Genomic DNA, 13,867 nt, shown 5'->3' with positions numbered 1-13,867 from the left:
CTTGCTCACTGCTGGGTGGAAGGTTAACTCTAAGGAGGTAAGAACAGAACCATGGAGACCAGTTAGGGGTTATTGCAATACTCCCAGGGAGAGAGTCGGTGGTGGATTTCAGAGGACAGAACCCTGATCAGTGGTTGTGAGTTACATGGAAGCAAATTTTGGCATAGAATGAGTAGATTTTCTTTTTTCTTTTCTTAACATTTAGGCCTGAACAACGATATGGGTTTCAAGGGTAATGATTCCCTTTCACCACCAATGTTGAGGCTGAGTCTGATTCCTAATGCAGAGATAGGAAGCCAGAAGATCTCCAAGTTTCCACCTACTACGTGAGTCTCCTTGGACACAGTGCAGTTTTTAATATCCACCACTGAGCACAAGGCCTCCTATGTGCCTCAGTTAACACAAGGTGCAGGAGACCATGGCCCAAAGGAAACATATCACATAGTGGTTAAGAACAGAAAGACTGGAGGAACCAAGATGGCGGAGTAGAAGGACGTGCTCTCACTCCCTCTTGTGAGAATACCAGAATCACAACTAGCTGCTGGACAATCATCGACAGGAAGACACTGGAACTCACCAAAAAAGATGCCCCACATCCAAAGACAAAGGAGAAGCCACAATGAGACTGTAGGAGGGGCGTAATCAGAGTAAAATCAAATCCCATAACTGGTGGGTGGGTGACTCACAGACTGGCGAACACTTATACCACAGAAGTCCACCCACTGGAGTGAAGGTTCTGAGCCCCACGTCAGGCTTCCCAACCTGGGGGTCTGGCAACAAGAGGAGGCATTCCTAGAGAATCAGACTTTGAAGCCTGGTGGGAATTGATTGCAGGACTTCGACAGGACTGGGGGAAACAGAGACCCCACTCTTGGAGGGCACACACAAAATAGTGTGTGCATCGGGACCCAGGGGAAGGAGCAGTGACCCTGGGGGAGACTGAACCAGACATAACTGCTGGTGCTGGGGGGTCTCCTGCAGAGGCGGGGGGTGGCTCTGTTTCACCGTGGGGGCAAGGACACTGGCAGCAGAAGTTCTGGGAAGTACTCCTTGGCATGAGCCCTCCCAGAGTCTGTTATTAGCCCCACCAAAGAGCCCAGGTAGGCTCCAGTGTTGGGTTGCCTCAGGCAAAACAACCGACAGGGAGGGAACCCAGCCCCACCCATCAACAGTCAAGTGGACTAAAGTTTTACTGAGCTCTGACCACCACAGCAACAGTCAGCTCTACCCACCACCAGAGCCTCCCATCAAGCCTCTTAGATAGACTCAACCACCAGAGGGCAGACAGCAGAAGCAAGAAAAACTATAATCCTGCAGCCTGTGGAACAAAAACCACATTCACAGAAAGACAGACAAGATGAAAACGCAGAGGGCTATATACCAGATGAAGGAACAAGATAAAACCCCAGAAAAACAACTAAATGAAGTGGAGATAGGCAACCTTCCAGAAAAAGAATTCAGAATAATGATAATGAAGATGATCCAGAACCTCGGAATAAGAATGGAGGCAAAGATCGAGAAGATGCAAGAAATGTTTAACAAAGACCTAGAAGAATTAAAGAACAAACAAACAGAGACGAACAATACAATAACTGAAATGAAAACTACACTAGAAGGAATCAATAGCAGAATAGCTGAGGCAGAAGAACAGATAAGTGACTTGGGAGACAGAATGGTGGAATTCACTGCTGCGGAACAGACTAAAGAAAAAAGAATGAAAAGAAATGAAGACAGCCTAAGAGACCTCTGGGACAACATTAAGCACAACATTCGCATTATAGGGGTCCCAGAAGGAGAAGAGAGAGAGAAAGGACCCAAGAAAATATTTGAAGAGATGATAGTCAAAAACTTCCCTAACATGGGAAAGGAAATAGCCACTCAAGTCCAGGAAGAGCAGCTAGTTCCACACAGGATAAACCCAAGGAGAAACATGCTGAGACACATAGTAATCAAATTGGCAAAATTAAAGGCAAAGAAAAATTATTGAAAGCAGCAAGGGAAAAACGACAAATAACATACAAGGGAACTCCCATAAGGTTAACAGCTGATTTCTCAGCAGAAACTCTACAAGCCAGAAGGGAGTGGCATGATATACTTAAAGTGATGAAAAGGAAGAACCTACAACCAAGATTACTCTACCCAGCAAGGATCTCATTCAGATTGGATGGAAAAATCAAAAGCTTTACAGACAAGCAAAAGCTAAGAGAATTCAGCACCACCAAACCAGCTCTACAACAAATGCTAAAGGAACTTCTCTAAGTGGGAAACACAAGAGAAGAAAAGGACCTACAAAAACAAACCCAAAACAATTAAGAAAATGGTCAGAGGAACATACATATCGATAATTACCTTAAATGTGAATGGATTAAATGCTCCAACCAAAAGACACAGGCTTGCTGAATGGATACAAAAACAAGACCCATATATATGCTGTCTACAAGAGACCCACTTCAGACCTAGGGACACATACAGACTGAAAGTGAGGGGATGGAAAAAGATATTCCATGCAAATGGAAATCTAAAGAAAGCTGGAGTAGCTATACTCATATCAGATAAAATAGACTTTAAAATAAAGAATTTTACAAGAGACAAGGAAGGACACTACATAATGATCAAGGGATCAATCCAAGAAGAAGATATAACAATTATAAATATATATGCACCCAACATAGGAGCACCTGAATACATAAGGCAACTGCTAACAGCTATAAAAGAGGAAATCGACAGTAACACAATAATAGTGGGGGATTTTAACACCTCACTTACACCAATGGACAGATCATCCAAAATGAAAATAAATAAGGAGACAGAAGCTTTAAATGACACAATAGACCAGATAGATTTAATTGATATTTATAGGACATTCCATCCAAAAACAGCAGATTACACTTTCTTCTCAAGTGCGCATGGAACATTCTCCAAGATAGATCACATCTTGGGTCACAAGTCAAGCCTCAGTAAATTTAAGAAAATTGAAATCATATCAAGCATCTTTTCTGACCACAACGCTATGAGATTAGAAATGAATTACAGGAAAAAAACGTAAAAAACACAAACACATGGAGACTAAACAATACGTTACTAAATAACCAAGAGATCACTGAAAAAATCAAAGAGGAAATCAAAAAATACCTAGAGACAAATGATAATGAAAACATGACGATCCAAAACCTATGGGATGCAGCAAAAGCCGTTCTAACAGGGAAGTTTATAGCTATACAAGCCTACCTAAAGAAACAAGAAAAATCTCAAGTAAACAATCTAACCTTACACCTAAAGGAACTAGAGAAAGAAGAACAAACAAAACCCAAAGTTAGCAGAAGGAAAGAAATCGTAAAGATCAGAGAGGAAATAAATGAAATAGAAACAAAGAAAACAATAACAAAGATCAATAAAACTAAAAGCTGGTTCTTTGAGAAGATAAACAAAATTGATAAGCCATTAGCCAGACTCATCAAGAAAAAGAGGGAGAGGACTCAAATCTATAAAATTAGAAATGAAAAAGGAGAAGTTACAACAGACACCACAGAAATACAAAGCATCCTAAGAGACTACTACAAGCAACTCTATGCCAATAAAATGGACAACCTGGAAGAAATGGACAAATTCTTAGAAAGGTATAACCTTCCAAGACTGAACCAGGAAGAAATAGAAAATATGAACAGACCAATCACAAGTAATGGAATTGAAAGTGTGATTAAAAATCTTCCAACAAACAAAAGTCCAGGGCCAGATGGCTTCACAGGTGAATTCTATCAAACATTTAGAGAAGAGCTAACACCCATCCTTCTCAAACTCTTCCAAAAAATTGCAGAGGAAGGAACACTCCCAAACTCATTCTATGAGGCCACCATCACCCTGATACCAAAACCAGACAAAGATACTACAAAAAAAGAAAAAGACCAATATCACTGATGAATATAGATGCAAAAATCCTCAACAAAATACTAGCAAACAGAATCCAACAACACATTAAAAGGATCATACACCACGATCAAGTGGGATTTATCCCAGGGATGCAAGGATTCTTCAATATACAGAAATCAATCAATGTGATACACCATATTAACAAATTGAAGAATGAAAACCATATGATCATCTCAATAGACGCAGAAAAAGCTTTTGACAAAATTCAACACCGATTTATGATAAAAACTCTCCAGAAAGTGGGCATAGAGGGAACCTACCTCAACATAATAAACCTACCTCAACATAAAAACTGGAAGCATTTCCTCTAAGATCAGGAACAAGACAAGGATGTCCACTCTCACCACTATTATTCAACATAGTTTTGGAAGTCCTAGCCATGGCAATCAGAGAAGAAAAAGAAATAAAAGGAATACAAATTGGAAAAGAAGAAGTAAAACTGTCACTGTTTGCAGATGACATGATATTATACATAAGGAATCCTAAAGATGCCACCAGAAAACTACTAGAGCTAATCAATGAATTTGGTAAAGTTGCAGGATACAAAATTAATGCACAGAAATCTCTTGCATTCCTATACACTAATGATGAAAAATCTGAAAGAGAAATTATGGAAACACTCCCATTTACCATTGCAACAAAAAGAATAAAATACCTAGGAATAAACCTACCTAGGGAGACAAAAGACCTGTATGCAGAAAACTATAAGACACTGATGAAAGAAATTAAAGATGATACCAACAGGTGGAGAGATATATTATGTTCTTGGATTGGAAGAATCAATATAGTGAAAATGACTATACTACCCAAAGCAATCTACAGATTCAATGCAATCCCTATCAAATTACCAATGGCATTTTTTTATGGAACTAGAACAAATCATCTTAAAATTTGTATGGAGACACAAAAGACCCCGAATAGCCAAAGCAGTCTTGAGGGAAAAAAACGGAGCTGGAGGAATCAGACTCCCTGACTTCAGACTATACTAGAAAGCTACAGTAATCAAGATAATATGGTACTGGCACAAAAACAGAAACATAGATCAATGGAACAAGATAGAAAGTCCAGAGATAAACCCACGCACCTACTATGGTCGACTAATCTATGACAAAGGAAGCAAAGATATACAATGGAGAAAAGACAGTCTCTTCAATAAGTGGTGCTGGGAAAACTGGACAGCTACATGTAAAAGAATGAAATTAGAACACTCCCTAACACCATACACAAAAATAAACTCAAAATGGATTAGAGACCTAAATGTAAGACCGGACACTGTAAAACTCTTAGAGGAAAACATAGGAGGAACACTCTTTGACATAAATCACAGCAAGATCTTTTTTGATCCACCTCCTAGAGTAATGGAAATAAAAACAAAAATAAACAAATGGGACCTAATGAAACTTCAAAGCTTTTGCACAGCACAGGAAACCATAAACAAGACGAAAAGACAACCCTCAGAATGGGAGAAAATATTTGCAAATGAATCAACGGACAAAGGATTAATCTCCAAAATATATAAACGGTTCATTCAGCTCAATATTAAAGAAACAACCCAATCCAAAAATGGGCAGAAGACCTAAATAGACATTTCTCCAAAGAAGACATACAGATGGCCAAGAAGCACATGAAAAGATGCTCAACATCACTAATTATTATAGAAATGTAAATCAAAACTACAATGAGGTATCAACTCACACCAGTTAGCATGGGCTTCATCAGAAAATCTACAAACAACAAATGCTGGAGAGGGTGTGGAGAAAAGGGAACCCTCTTGCACTGTTGGTGGGAATGTAAATTGATACAGCCACTATGGAGAACAGTATGGAGGTTCCTTAAAAAACTAAAAATAGATTTACCATATGATCCACCAATCCCACTACTGGGCATATACCCAGAGAAAACCATAATTCAAAAAGACACATGCACCCCAATGTTCATTGCAGCTCTATTTACAATAGCCAGGACATGGAAGCAACCTAAGTGTCCATCGACAGATGAATGGATAAAGAAGATGTGGCACATATATACAGTGGAATATTACTCAGTCATAAAAAGAAACGAAATTGAGTTATTTGTAGTGAGATGGATGGACCTAGAGTCTTTCATACAGAGTGAAGTAAGTCAGAAAGAGAAAAACAAATATAGTATATTAACGCATGTATGTGGAACCTTGAAAAATGGTACAGATGAGCTGGTTTGCAGGGCAGAAGTTGAGACACAGATGTAGAGAACAGACATATGGACACCAAGGGGGGAAAACTGCGGTGGGGTGGGGATGGTGGTGTGCTGAATTGGGCGATTGGGATTGACATGTATACACTGATGTGTATAAAATTGATGACTAATAAGAACCTGCAGTGTAAAAAAACAAACAAACAAAACAACTAATACTAAACTTTCATTGGGTTATCTGTATGGAAGTATGTTAATATAAATGTTTCAGACATTACGTGAAATTTCTAAAAATCTTATATGTTCTGGTATAATGTTATAAGTCATAATTCTAGATATTACTTTAAAATGTATATCTTAGAAATAACTAAATTTCCTTGTCAATTGCACTATTATGAACTTTCATCAAATCTTTAACCATGGTCATTTTTAAGTCTTTTGTCATTTACAGACAGTTCTGGGTGTACTCTGATGCTTTTGCAAATATGTTCCTATAAAAGGGTTTCATCTTCAAGGAATTCATAGAAAAGACTCTGACAAGTACAGGTTTCTGGTAACTGTACTGCTGAACTGAATGAATAAGCATTTTCAGAACTCTAATGAAAAACTGATGAACTCATAAAAGTGCTAACAAAAGATCAAGATGAAAAAAACATTAATTGCATGGGACTGAGTGAACTGATGAGGATGATTATAATTTTTGTGACTTTCTGTTTGAATTAAAAAAAAAAAAATCCCACAAGGACTCAGAGGCAAAGAATATACAAATCAATTTTCACTGCAAAGTAAAGGAGCTGTTACAGTGGAGGATTACTGGACTGAATGTCAATATTATGACATAGTATGAGTGTGTTTCGTGTTTGGTAATTGCAATCATTGTTGCTTTTGTTGTGGTCATCCATTTACAATGCTTGGTGTCAGTCTATTTATCTCTTGTAAAAGTAAAATACAGTGTGTGTGTGTGAAAAAAAAAAAAGAACAGAAAGACTTGGCTTTTTATTTTTATTTTTTGGCTGTGCCATGCAACATACACGATCTTAATTCCCCGACCAGGGATCTAAGCCGTGCCCCCTGCAGTGGAAGTGCAGAGTCCTAACCACTGGACCACCAGGGAAGTCCCAAGACTTGGCTTTTAACTTAGCTAAATTTCTCAGTAGCTATGTGACTTTGGGTGAGTTTTGCCATCTCTCAGGGACTGTTTTCTTCCATAACAAATAAAGATGAATGGCCCCTAAAGGGTTGTGGTGAGGATGAAAAGATTAATCAGGTAAATCTCTATCAGATACAGAATGAACTCTCAATATTGGTTATGCAAAACTCTGAAAGGAGGACAATGAATTGCCCCAAATCAGAGGTGAATGAGGCTATGGCTCACACAAGTCAGTGAATCAAGAGAGCCACACCTCTGCCTCCAAGCAGTCCAGAAGGAAGTTCTCCTTCACTCAGCACCTGGCCTTTTCTGTATTTCCTCATTGGTGTTTCCTGGCATTTACTCTGCTCTGGTTTCTCCAGGACCCCAGCCCGGCCACACCAGTGTTGCCTCCCAGTCACCCACTGAAGGCTCACAGGACTTCTGTTCTGGACTAGCTTTCTTGCCAAAGTGGGCACACCCAGAGCCAGGAAATAACCCTCCTTCCTTGCTCATTTAAAGGCCTGGGAGTCCTGGACAGCTTTACGGGGCCCTTGGATGCAGGTGGAGCTTGAACATTGGACTCGAGGACAAGAGCATCTCTTTGGACAAAGGTAACCCCTGCTGCTCAGAACCATGTGTGGGGAAACTTCTTTCACTGCTCTGTGTCCAACCTTGAGGAGCCTCTCTGGGCCTTGGTCCAAGACACAGGGTGTCAGAGGAGCTGGGACTGCTTCCAACGGTGTAGGTGGTGGTTTGTTTACTTCCTTTCTGGGGATGACTATAGAATCAGGTACTGCAGATCCTGAGGCAGAGAGGGATGTGAACAACTGGTTCTCATTGTGGGAAGTTTGTGGTCTTCTTGGGAAACTGTCCTGGGATCCTAACCATAAGCCCAGAGGTGGATGTCCCCTAATAGTCAAAATACCTCATGGGGCCCATGGATGTCCTTGCGCAGGATCCTTAGAGATGTCTCTTTGGATGAGGGATGGAGGATGATGGGGGTAAGAGAGATAGGGTAGCTGCCCATTATTTAGGATGTTCAAGCTTGAAGTTGGGAGAATTGGTGGCTTACCAGCTGTATGGAGGGCTAAAGGGAGATAGGCGCACATTCTTTCTTCCTTCCTCTGAATCCAGAGACTCGCTGCTCTAGAAGGTGGTTGAGCTGATGCACTGGAACCTCCTAACAATCCCAGATGTGACGGATGGAGGGCATCCTAGGGCCACTGCAGCCATGACAGTGATGGGAGCTTCCATCTGGGGTTTTATGGCCCTGGAACGTGATTTCCCATCCTTTATCTCAAATGTGCATCTATTGATAAGATAGGATCTCAGGGCAGCTTTCTCAAAAATTTTTTTGCACAGAATTCTGGGGGAGGGGAGAGAAACGGATAACATGTTTTTGTTCCCTCTTCCCCGACAAGACCAACTGCGGACCACAACCTGTCCACCATCTGATCTACTTTGTCCTCTTCACAGAAAGCCCTGAAGCCAACATGGAGATTAATCCCCGGGGTAAGTGGTGAATCACAAACCAGCTTGGAAATACTTCCATCTACCCTCTCCAAAGAAAGAGGGGACAAGGGCCACTATCATTTGCTCAAGTTGTAAATGTGTTTGCTCTTGCTAAAATACTCAGATCACAAAACCCGCATTTGAAAATCTTATTTAGCTCTTTTCTTATGATGTGCATTTAGAACTGCTTATTGATTTTGGTAAAGAGGGTAAAGAAGAAACAAATAACATATTGATGACTGATTTAAATATATTTGGTTTTGTTACTACCAAGAAACTATCAGTCAGGAAAAAAGACAAGTCACTGATAACCCTAGAAAAAAGGGTGAATATTGAAAATCTCTCGGACTATGAATGCCTAGAGCTCCTTTCAGATGCTTTCATTCACAAACCAGCCCCTGCCTTATTTTCCTTCCCTGTCTCCTATAGTTACTCTTTGTCAGAGCAGTAAATCTCCCCCTAGGAATTCAAAAGCCTTTATTACCAGGATGCAATAGGAGTCCTGAAGTTTATAATAACCTCAGGTGTATTTTGTACTTTTCTGTCATCTGGCAGTACAATCACTTCCGAGTTACGGTCTCATTCGTGATTCTCAGCAGATGGTGTGGGTCCTAAAAAGAAATCGGTTAATAGCAGTTCCTTCTGTCAGCAATGTCAAACCTGGTGAGTGACAATCAAAGCCACTGCGTTGCCTCTTAAAGGGACATCAGCTCCACTGGGGATGGGGCTGAGCTCGTGTGAGCCTGGGAACCAGCTTCTGGGAACTGGGGACCAGCTCAGTGTCCCCAAGAACGGCAAGAAAGGGCAAGATGGTTCCCTCACATAAAGGAAACCCGTACCCAGAAATGAGGGTGTGATGGAGTGGCAGCTCTCCTTACCAAAAGAAAATGTCCTTAGTTAAGAAGGGATTATTCATTCAATTAGTAGCTGGCCTTCTCCTTGGAGTTTCTCTCTTCTAACCGTCGCAAACTCTGTCCTCAGATTTAAACTCCTTAATCTTTCCATTATCATACCTACACTTTTCTAATTTGCTGTCCTTTCTTCTAATAATGGGGGAATATTCCTTCCTCCCATCACTCCATCACATGTCAATTATACCTCAATAAAGATGAAAAAAAGTTAATCCAAATCAGCTTCTTTCCTCTCTTGTTTGTTCCTTCAATGTTTGATTTAATTCCTCTCTTCCTGGCATATCCCGTCTTTGTCTGTCTACTGGATTCTTTCTATTGCTGATAGACATGCTCTAATATAACATTTCCAAGCTTAATACTAAAAACCTCCTCTGGATTTGCACATTTCATTTCTACAACCATTCTATTTTCCTATGTGGCAATCTATATACTGCTCTACATACAATCATAGTCATGGAAGAGTTGGTTATACAACTTGTCTCCATTTCCCCTCTTGTTCACGCTTACGTCAAACAATAGAACTTCTGAACTGTTCTTTGCCCACTCCTCTCCAGCTTCTCTTTCCAAGGCCACCAGACCCACTTCTCTGTCCTCATATCTGGTTCCTCAGCAGCAGTCAGCATAATTGATAACTCTTTCTTTCTTGAACACTCTCCATCTTCTCCTTCGGTAAGAACATTCTCTGTGGTTCACTGGCTCCTCTTTTGCATTCTCCTTTCTGACTCCACTTTCTCTATAAAATCTCCAAGTGTTGGAGATTTTCAGACCTCAGCCTACAATCATCCTACCACCCCTCTAAAGGGATTGAGAGCTGGTCTCTTGGATTGATGTTTTACCTCTACATTCTGGCATTCATGCTTCCAACCCAGACGTCGCCTCTGAAAATCCTACACATGTCCTTTTGATGTCTTCTCAGACATCTCTAACTACATCTATCCCAAGTGGAACTGTGGATCTGACTCCACAAACTGTTCATGGACCCAGTCTGGAACCAGAAATACAGGAGACATCTTTATTCCTCCTTTTCCTCAATTTCCATTTAATCCATCAGCAGACACTGATGAGTCTATGTGCAAAATATGCCTATTTATGAGATAATATCATCTTTCACCTTGGTCACTGTATCACTTCCTCACTGCCCTCCCTCCCACTTCACTTGTGTAGCCTCCTATCCAGCCATCACAAAGCATCAAGAGTGACTTTCTTACTATGTTAATTGAAGAATATCCTTCCCATCTATTTGTGTTTTAGGGGTGGGAGGTGGGGGAAAGGGAGCAGTGGGGAGATCTCAGGCACAGCAGTCTTCTTTCAGAGACTTGAACTTATCAAGCTCTTTTCCACGTAAGCATCTTTACATTTCTTTTCCCTGTCAACACTGTCATCCAACCCCCTCCACCACCGGATTCCCATTTCTTCGTATACTAGCTTCCTCTTAGCTTTAAGGTCTTGGTTTGAACTTCACCTCAGCAGAGAGGTTTTTCGTGGTTCCTATTTCTCAGTTTGGTCTGTCTTCTACTGTCCCAGGCCTTGGCCACTTTCCCCAAAGCAGGTGTTGCCTTTTACTGTGGTTCTGGTCATTTCTCTGCTTACATGGTTTAGTCTCATTTTCCATGGCAATAATGACAATGTCTCTCCTGTTCTCACCTAGATCTCCAGGGTCTTGTCTTGAATGAGCACTCAATAAAGAATGTTGAATGGATAAATTCCCTCCCCCTTGCCCAGAAGGATAGATGCAGAACACACAGGCTCTTGGGAATCACCTACTAAATTAGTTGGGAATTAAATTCAACTGATAGTGACAGAACATCCACCAAACTGGGACTTAAATAAGGTAGAAGTTTCTTTCTTTCTCATGGAAAAGAAGTCTGAGAAGGCAGGTTAAGGCCAGTATGGTGGCTTCATCATGCCACCAGAATCCAAGGATTCTAGTGTTCTGCTTTACCAACTTCAGGGTCACCTCCACCATCATCTAAGTATGAAGACACAGGGTATAAGGAAAAAAGCTCCTCCCAGCCGAGTCAACTACTTTTAAAGGACATTCTTAGAAATCTCATACAACACTTCCACTCCTATCTCATGGGCTACAACTTAAGCATATGGTCAAAGTTAGCTGTAAGTGTGGTGGGAAATTTATCTTTATTTTGGGGAAGTAATGTACCCTGGTGACAGTTGGAGTTGTGATATTAAGGAAGAAAAAGGAAATGGGTTTCAGACAACAATGAAGGGTCTCTGACACATGGCTAGTTGGAGGAGCCTTCTGTGGTGGGTGTCCTGGCTGCTTAGCATACGCTGGCTGGGGGAGTAAGTGAGTGTCACATCAGAAGGACTGGCCTTTCCACTGCTTGGGGCCTGACACCTGTTTCCATTTTCCCTGTTTTCAGTCACTCTTTCCTTAATAGCATGTACAGACACAGACTTCTACGATAAAGGAAAAGGTACTCCATATTACCTGGGAATCAAGGGACAAAATCTCTGTCTCTGCTGCACAGAAATCCAGGGCCAGCCTACTCTGCAGCTTAAGGTGAGTGGCTTTACAGCTAATGAGAGAAGTGCAATGAGATGAACTTTCAATCTCATTTAATATGTTACTGAATAAAAGTAACAGGTTTGCAATCCTGGATATTCAGTGTAAAGAAGGACAGCTGACCTGGCTGATTCCCAAATCAATACAAGCGACCTTTGGAATGGGTGTAACACTCTTTTTAATGTCAGAGCATCCTCTGCCAGCCAGAGAATACACCCATGAAAATGTTTCAGAAAGGCCAAAGAATGGTGGTTTCTCCATTCTCAGTCTTCTTTAACTGCCTCCCAGAAATTCTCTTAGGTGCTGGGATGCTTCCTCTTAAGCAAAGGCAGTGGAGACAAGAGGGGAGATTGTTAATCAGATTTTGCGGATGACATACTTATGGTCCCCGTACTGAAAGTAAGATTTGTAGTTTTGAAGTGAATCCTCTGCTTATGATGGAAGCTGTAATGTTGGGAATCTCGTGAGACTGGCCTGAACCATCAGATGGGTGCATCCATGAAAGAGACTTACAATTCCCCGCCCCCGTTCTCAGGAAGACATGCTGCCTTAAGGAAACAGAAACACCTTGTGTGATGGGATCCTGGGGTGAGGCCAAGCTACTGGGAACCAGTGGGTTGCCTATTTTTACAGCTGGTGTTCTCCTTTCATCTGCCTGTGTCCCTGGCCTCTGTCCCTCCCTTTGGGGAAATGAGACTCTCCCAGGGCTGAGTTAGTTTAGCTTCCTCCTCCCAGCAATCCTTTCTAACAAGCCTCTTTCCTACCCCCAGGAGGAAAACATCATGAACCTATATGGGAACGTCAAAGTGCAGGAGGCCTTTCTCTTTTTCCGCAGCGAGGAGGGCTCCACTTTCGGCTTTCAGTCAGTCTCCTGCCCAGGCTGGTTCATAGCTAACTCCTCCACGGGGAGGGAGCCCGTCACTCTCACCAAGGAGAGGGGCAAAACTGAAAGCACTAACTTCTACTTAGATGAAAACTAAATCCATCCTGGGCTCTAGGTGGCTGGATCAAGCAGTCAGAGATTCTTCTGTCTGAAAACACAGTGGGTCATCTTAAGAGACCACCATGCACTGATGCCCACCCATAGCCTACCTCATTCTCATCACTCCAAAACCATCTCATCCTCTGGACACCCTCTAGATATCCTCAAGATATACCATGTCCCCACCTACTTGAACATCATTCCAGGGTGAACCTACGAGTCACTTTTTATTCTTTCTTGATCTTGTCCCACCATCCACCTAGTTAAGTCCACTTAAGTCAACATCCCAAATGCTTCTTGTAGCCTCTCTTCCTATTCCTTCTGCCAACCCATAGCCTAGAGATGTGAATTCCAAACAGTTTAGTTCATACAACCCTATCAATAAAAGGATATTAATTCTATGCATGTTTATTATAAATATTATGCACTCCAAAAGAGGAATCTAAAGGGTAAGATGAATGTGAAGTAAAAATTTTACATGTCTTGATAATCATGATAAACTCATAATATCATATTAGTTAATAATCTGACACACAGTATATACTTTGGTTAAGATTAATTGTTAACCATAGTAAATGTAAATCAGTCTGTATTTCAAAGAATCACTAATAGTGGTTTACATTTTTTTCAGGCATCAGCTATGATATATTCTTGCTATTATTCATGTTTTCTAGACTCTAGTAGAACTTTCAATCAACAGTTTCTTT

At 41.1% G+C, this 13,867-nt stretch overlaps 1 protein-coding gene across 1 annotated transcript; it reads left to right on the top strand.

Annotated features, from left to right (window-relative positions):
• Nucleotides 1-8,724: 8,724 nt before the first annotated feature.
• LOC133105019 (interleukin-36 beta-like) lies at nt 8,725-13,158 on the top strand. The gene is made up of 4 exons (XM_061210901.1): nt 8,725-8,743; nt 9,299-9,406; nt 12,036-12,175; nt 12,949-13,158. The coding sequence occupies exons 1-4, from the start codon at nt 8,725-8,727 to the stop codon at nt 13,156-13,158; spliced, it is 477 nt and encodes a 158-aa protein (XP_061066884.1).
• The last annotated feature ends 709 nt before the right edge of the window (nt 13,159-13,867 follow it).

This window comes from Eubalaena glacialis, chromosome 14, assembly GCF_028564815.1.
Source record: "Eubalaena glacialis isolate mEubGla1 chromosome 14, mEubGla1.1.hap2.+ XY, whole genome shotgun sequence".
NCBI classification, from domain to species: domain Eukaryota; kingdom Metazoa; phylum Chordata; class Mammalia; order Artiodactyla; family Balaenidae; genus Eubalaena; species Eubalaena glacialis.
Note: the sequence above shows the minus strand (reverse complement) of the source record. Positions and strands in the feature narration are given on the sequence as shown.

Coding starts and splice junctions, on each gene's coding strand:
- LOC133105019 (XM_061210901.1), top strand. Junction 9,407..12,035: donor TGTCAGCAATGTCAAACCTG/GTGAGTGACAAT, acceptor CCCTGTTTTCAG/TCACTCTTTCCTTAATAGCA. Junction 12,176..12,948: donor AGCCTACTCTGCAGCTTAAG/GTGAGTGGCTTT, acceptor TCCTACCCCCAG/GAGGAAAACATCATGAACCT.